We start from the raw sequence: 5,926 nt of genomic DNA, 5'->3' as shown, positions 1-5,926 counted from the left end.
AATTGGATTGTTATTTACATATTGTGCTTAAAAACACGCTTAGCAATATCACTATCTGTGCACACATAGTGTCATTTGGATAGTTTTTAAGCTTTGTAATCACTTCAATTTCAAAAACTAACATCTTGTATTTATTTCTATATCATTAACAATAGTGAAACTATTTTTCAGTTAAAAAATTGAATTTTAATATTCATAATTTTGCCATATTATACTATCTCAGCGAATTATCTAGTAGACAGAAAAACAAGCAGCGCATGCACCGTTTACACGCACACACACACACACAATAAAATAGTGAAAATCATGACATCGCTATTGAATTTGCAATATTCATAGTTTTCACAGCGAATTATCTATTAGACAGAAAAATAAGCAGGGCTTGTGCTGTCTATAATGAAAATGACTTTCTAGTTTCATGTTAATGGGATTTACTCTAGACAATACGACGGGAATAAAAAAAAGTATCTTTTTCAGCGAAACTTTTGTAATTGAGAGGATTCGATAATTAAACAGTTCAAAAGGAGAGCGTTATATTTCCTCTGGGAGAAAAAATGTTTAGCGAGAAATAAAAATATAGAAACTTACATTTAGCTTTGCTGCTTCCATGTCGAGGACTTTGGGGGCCAGATCATTCTCACCTTGCTTCGGTCATGAAGGGCCCGGCAACGCTTGTATATGTGGGGTGGATGGACCAGCAACGTCATGGGCTTGTATATGCGTGGTACACTGTGCTGAAGGTCTTGGCTAGCGGCCTTACTGCACAACTGACGCCCTCACAGGGGTTTTATCAGTGGTTCTCGCCTTCTTTGATGGGGGACACTGCCCAAAATTGTCCTTAAAAAGTAGAAAAATTTAGTATAAAATAATGACCCCCTGTTACAGAAGAAAAGAAATTAGTGAAAGTAAGATTTTTATGAAAGCCTCTTAAAGTATTAAAAAAAATGTTAACCCTGGAAATAGGCCTAAAATTTGCGATCATAGGTAAAAATACTAGCCAATTTATACTTAATATAGTCTTCATGCAACTCCTAAAGACTTTACTTTCTAGCCTAATACTATCAAAGTTAAAAACCATAGTTTTCAAACCCTCTCCCCCTGAAAATATAAAAGAAACTATCGAAAGAAAGGTATAGAAAAATGGCTTTCTTTTCCCACAAGCTCTTTCAAAATTTTGTTGAACGAATTAAATGGTGATGAATGGTGGGAGGAGGGATGAGGGGTTTACGTAGTGGAAAAAAGAGCGTATTTACGCTTTCTAACGACTATAAACATCGCGTAGTGGAATTTTTTTTTTTGGGGGGGGGGGTATACCCTGAATATGAATATAGTGAAGGGGGACTGCAAAAAATGATTTTATTTGGAAAAACCATAGAAAAAATGCTACCCGGCTTACATTTAATATATTTTATGCTTTACCCAACAACCTCACAATGTGCAAATACATTCATAGCTTATAGGCCTAAAATTTACATCGAGTAACATTTGACTGCGAACAAGTCCAAATAAATTAATATAATCAAAGAAAAAATGCTACTCGGCTTACATTTAATATATGCTATGCTTTACCCTCCCGCCCCCACAATGTGGGAATATATATACCCTGAATTTGTCTCTAAACTATTATTCATCCATTTTCATTTTATTAACTAAACTTGACTTTTTAAGATGTCTCCGTATAATGCAACAGTACCGAAATATCTCAATTAGTTATTTATAAAATAAACTTACGTCATATAATTGGTTATCAATATCGTCAAGTTTTTCCATGTTGTTTATTGTTCAAGAGCTTAGAATGAACTGTTACAATATTACAGGTATACAATGCACTTATACTAATGTTTCCAGAATCTTTTTCTTGCTAGGGCCAGGCTGATCGAGGTCATCAAGAACACACGTCTCTCCAAGAGAAATATCATCGTCGGTGTCAGCGTACGGTATCTCGGACTCGCTTTCGGTATCAGAAAAGGGAACTGGGGAGTTCACTTCTCGTGAGACCTTCTTCTTCTTGCTTTTGGCACCAGAGGTCTGGGTATCACCAGTTTCTTTCGCTTTGGTTTTATTTCCCACACCCTTTTTCCTGTCTGCCTTTTCCTTATCCTCCTGCTGCTTCTTAAGTTGCTCTAAATACACCTTAGAAGTAATCACTTCACCAGCTTTCTGAGTGATCTTTTTCCTCTGCCCTGGTTCACTTCTCGGTTCTCTTCTTACACTCTCTAACAGTAGTTCTTCAAAGTTCTTCTTCATTGGATTTGGTGGTTTCTTCTCAGGGGAAGAAATGTTGATGTTGACGGTCAGATTGTCACTTTCTCTCTGGACCCTAACACTAATCCTATCGGCTGTTGACTTCTCTGCTGGTTTCTTTGCTTGTTCTCTTTTCTTTTCTTCAAGAAAGGCATCTTAAACCCTGAGTTTCTGCGGGTCAAACCGCTCTCTGTTGATTTTTGCACGGTTGGCTCTCTCTGGTACGCTAGGATCGCATGCTCCAGTTGATACAGATACTTTCTGGATTAGAGCTGGATCTGATTGTTTCCAAATTTCACTTATCATCTTGACAAAATCTGCTTTCTGTAGCTTCTCTCCAACATTTTTCCTTGCCCATTTGGTTAGCCTTTGGTCATACGTGGTTTTGAAAGCCTTGAAAACGCCAACGTCTAAAGCTTGAAGCATGTGTGTCGTATGGGGTGGCAGCTTCAGAATCGTGATGTTTTTGTTCATTGCCAGCTGCACAACTTGCAGCGACAAATGAGAGCCATGACCGTCAACAAGAAGCAGAACTGGACGTTCTTGCCCAACGCTAGGAATGAACTGGTCTTTTAACCAGTTGTAGAACACGTCAGCCGTCATCCAACCCCTTTCTGTGGCAGCATATGAAGCGTCAGGCAAAGCGTCATCGGATGTCCAAGTGGACCACACAGATTTGCCTTTGAATATGATCAGGGGGGGAAGAATTGCCCCTGCAGCATTGGCGCAACCAAGAACTGTTGTTTTCTCTCCCTGTTCCAGCAGTTTGCCGAAAACTTGGCGAGTTCTTCTGTCCCAGAACTTTGGTTCTCGAAGGATCAGTACAGAAGCTCATCTCGTCCAGGTTGTACACCAAGTGGGGCTTATCGAGGAGTTCAAGTTCATTCAACGTCTCTGAGAGAAGATAAAAAAATCCGTACATCAGGAACAGATTTTTGGCTTTGTATCTTGAATTCTCTTTGGTTTCAGGCTTCTTGAGACTACGGTTGTGTCGCTGTTTGAAGTATTTCCACCAGTACCATCCAGGAACACCGTCTTTGAAAGTAGTTTTCATATTGTTTACCTTCACATATTCGCCTACAAGAGCGACTATATCAGTTCGGGATAGTCCAACACCCCACTTGTCCATGGTGTTGATGCACTTTGCGAGTGTCACTTCTTCATCTAAATCCAGTTGTGTAGGTCTACCTGCTCCCACTTTCGACGATGTAGCAGTCAAATGGTCCGAAATCGTCGACTTTGGAATCCCATACTTCGGTGCTGAGAGTCTGATTGTTATCCAACCCATTTTCACCTCTACGAATGCCTTGTCCAGATCTTCTCGGCTGTACTGTGTCCTCGGCATCTGAAAGTTACAGCAAGGGTAAGTAAAAGGTATAAGAAGAAAAGTTGTTTGCACTGAAAGAAACCAAAACTAATGAAAATTGCAGATAATCAGCCTTGAAAAAACTATTTTCCTGAAAATAGTTCAGTTAACTCATTCTACATTGCTAGAAACTCGAGAATCTCTGATAGAACACAGTTCCTGGAGGCAGAGGTCAAAATTCGATGAAAAGAAATTGATTGCATCACATTTTCCCATGTCCGGAAATATGGGCGCCCATAAGCTGAATTCCTGGGGGGCAAACCTCGTCTAATTGGCACTTTCAATGCTATATAATAGAAATCTCAAAACAAAAATATAAAAATAGGGCAGCATCATTCAGCCAAGGGGGGGCCCTGCCCCCCCCCCCATATGGGCGCCCATGTCCGGAAATACCCCTCTGTGTCCGGAATTATGCCTCACCATCTGTCCGGAATTACCCTGTTTGGGGTCAGAAAATGGGCAATTCTGAACACCCACCCTACGGTTATACCGTTAAACATAAAAATCTAAAAAAAATCATACTAATGTCCTAATTAAAATCCTTTTGAATGGTAAAACAACAAAACCCGTAAGTTAGAACGTTCACCAGCAAATGCAAAAAATCTGACACCATACGTACTTTTTCATCGAAGTTTCTCCGACCGACTCCAATTCAAGACTGACTGTCTCCCCCACGTGCTGGCTGTTGTCAATTCGATATAGTGAGTCATAAACTAGAGTCTTGGCACTACCTCTGTGATTTTTTCCGAAGCAAATCTAACCAGGGGTTAGCAAGATAAAGGGGGGTGTCCGGAATTACCCTGGTTCACCTTATGTCAATATAAAACGAACAGAAATTAATTTAAAAAAACTTTTTCTACAAAATAAGTTTTTCAAAGAAAAGTAAAGAACTCCATTAAACCAAAAATTAGCAAAAATAAAATGAAAGAATGTACCAAGCGTGAAACTACCACAATTCAGCATCAATAAATAAATGAAACCCAAAACGAATAGAAATTACAATAAATAACCGAGTCAAACTCAAAACGAGCAGAAATTAAATGAGTTGGGCGCAAAACCCCTATGCCTTCCCAAGGCCAGAACAGAATATGCACTTTACTGATTAAATACAAATGAATGTGCATTGTCAGTTTAATATACAAATACTGATATTTATTAATCAAAATGTTAATATTATTTGATTTATTAAAGTCATAAAAGTAAAAATATTTATATTTTTTCAGTAAAGTGCAAATTTTTTTCTGGCCTTGGGAAGGCATAGGGGCTTTGCGCCCAACTTATGTTAAACTTTTTATGTTAAATTAAAAAAAAACTTTTTCCACAAAATAAGTTTCTCAAAGAAAAGTAAAGAACTCCATTAGACAAAAAATGAGCAAAAATAAAATCAGATAATCTACCAAGCGTGAAAATACCACAAATCAACATCGATAAATAAATGAAACCCAAAACGAACAGAAATTACAATAAATAACCGAGTCAAACTCAAAACGAGCAGAAATTAACATAAGTTGGGCGCAAAACCCCTATGCCTTCCTTAGGCCACAACAAAATTTGTACTTTATTGAAAAAACACAAATGAATGTTCATTGTCTGTTTAATATACATATACTGATATTTAGTAATCAAAATGTTAATATTATTTGATTTATTGAAGTTATAAAAGTAAAAACATTTATATTTTTTTCAATAAAGTACTTTTGTACTGACCTAAGGAAGGCATAGGGGTTTTGCGCCCAACTTATCTTAATCTCTGCACGTTTTGAGTTTGACTCGATTATTTATTGTAATTTCTGTTCGTTTTGGGTTTCATTTATTTATCGATGCTGATTTGTGGTAGTTTCACGCTTGGTAGATTATTTGATTTTATTTTTTCAAATTTTTTCAAGTGGTTAAATATTTATCAGTTTGCTTGCTAAAAGTCGACATTAGCATGAGTAACACTCCTAAATTATCAAGTTTAGTATGAGCAAAACAAACAAAAGTACCATCCAGGTGGATGAAAATATGTTCATCCAACAGAGAGCCAGAAAGGAGGAGTTGGATTTTACCGACAGTAGTGTCAACGGAAGTAATATCAACAGCCTTATAGGCCATGGCTCACCAAAGGAGCATCAAGGAGAAGAAACCCCTTCAGATACAGTTAAGCTTATATCCAGTGACAAAAAAGAATTTCAGATAGAACGGAAGTTAGAACAAGAAGGCATTCCTCAAGGTGCAAATGTTGTGAAGTTGTTGTGACGTGTATTTTCTGGTATCTGGGTGTTTTAGTCGTAGATGCCTTTATTCTCCCTTTATAGGGGAGATAAACTCTGGCCC

The 5,926-nt window shown here is 37.7% G+C and overlaps 1 protein-coding gene across 1 annotated transcript; it reads right to left on the bottom strand.

Moving 5' to 3' along the window:
- Positions 1–2,400: 2,400 nt before the first annotated feature.
- LOC148956956 (uncharacterized) lies at positions 2,401–2,847 on the bottom strand. Its single transcript, XM_089092689.1, has one exon. The coding sequence runs from the start codon at positions 2,845–2,847 to the stop codon at positions 2,401–2,403; it is 447 nt and encodes a 148-aa protein (XP_088948815.1).
- Between the last annotated feature and the right edge of the window lie 3,079 nt (positions 2,848–5,926).

Source organism: Artemia sp. Qi Xiang Cuo, chromosome 1, assembly GCF_049724085.1.
Source record: "Artemia sp. Qi Xiang Cuo chromosome 1, ASM4972408v1, whole genome shotgun sequence".
Taxonomy (NCBI): Eukaryota; Metazoa; Arthropoda; class Branchiopoda; order Anostraca; family Artemiidae; genus Artemia; species Artemia sp. Qi Xiang Cuo.
Note: the sequence above shows the minus strand (reverse complement) of the source record. Positions and strands in the feature narration are given on the sequence as shown.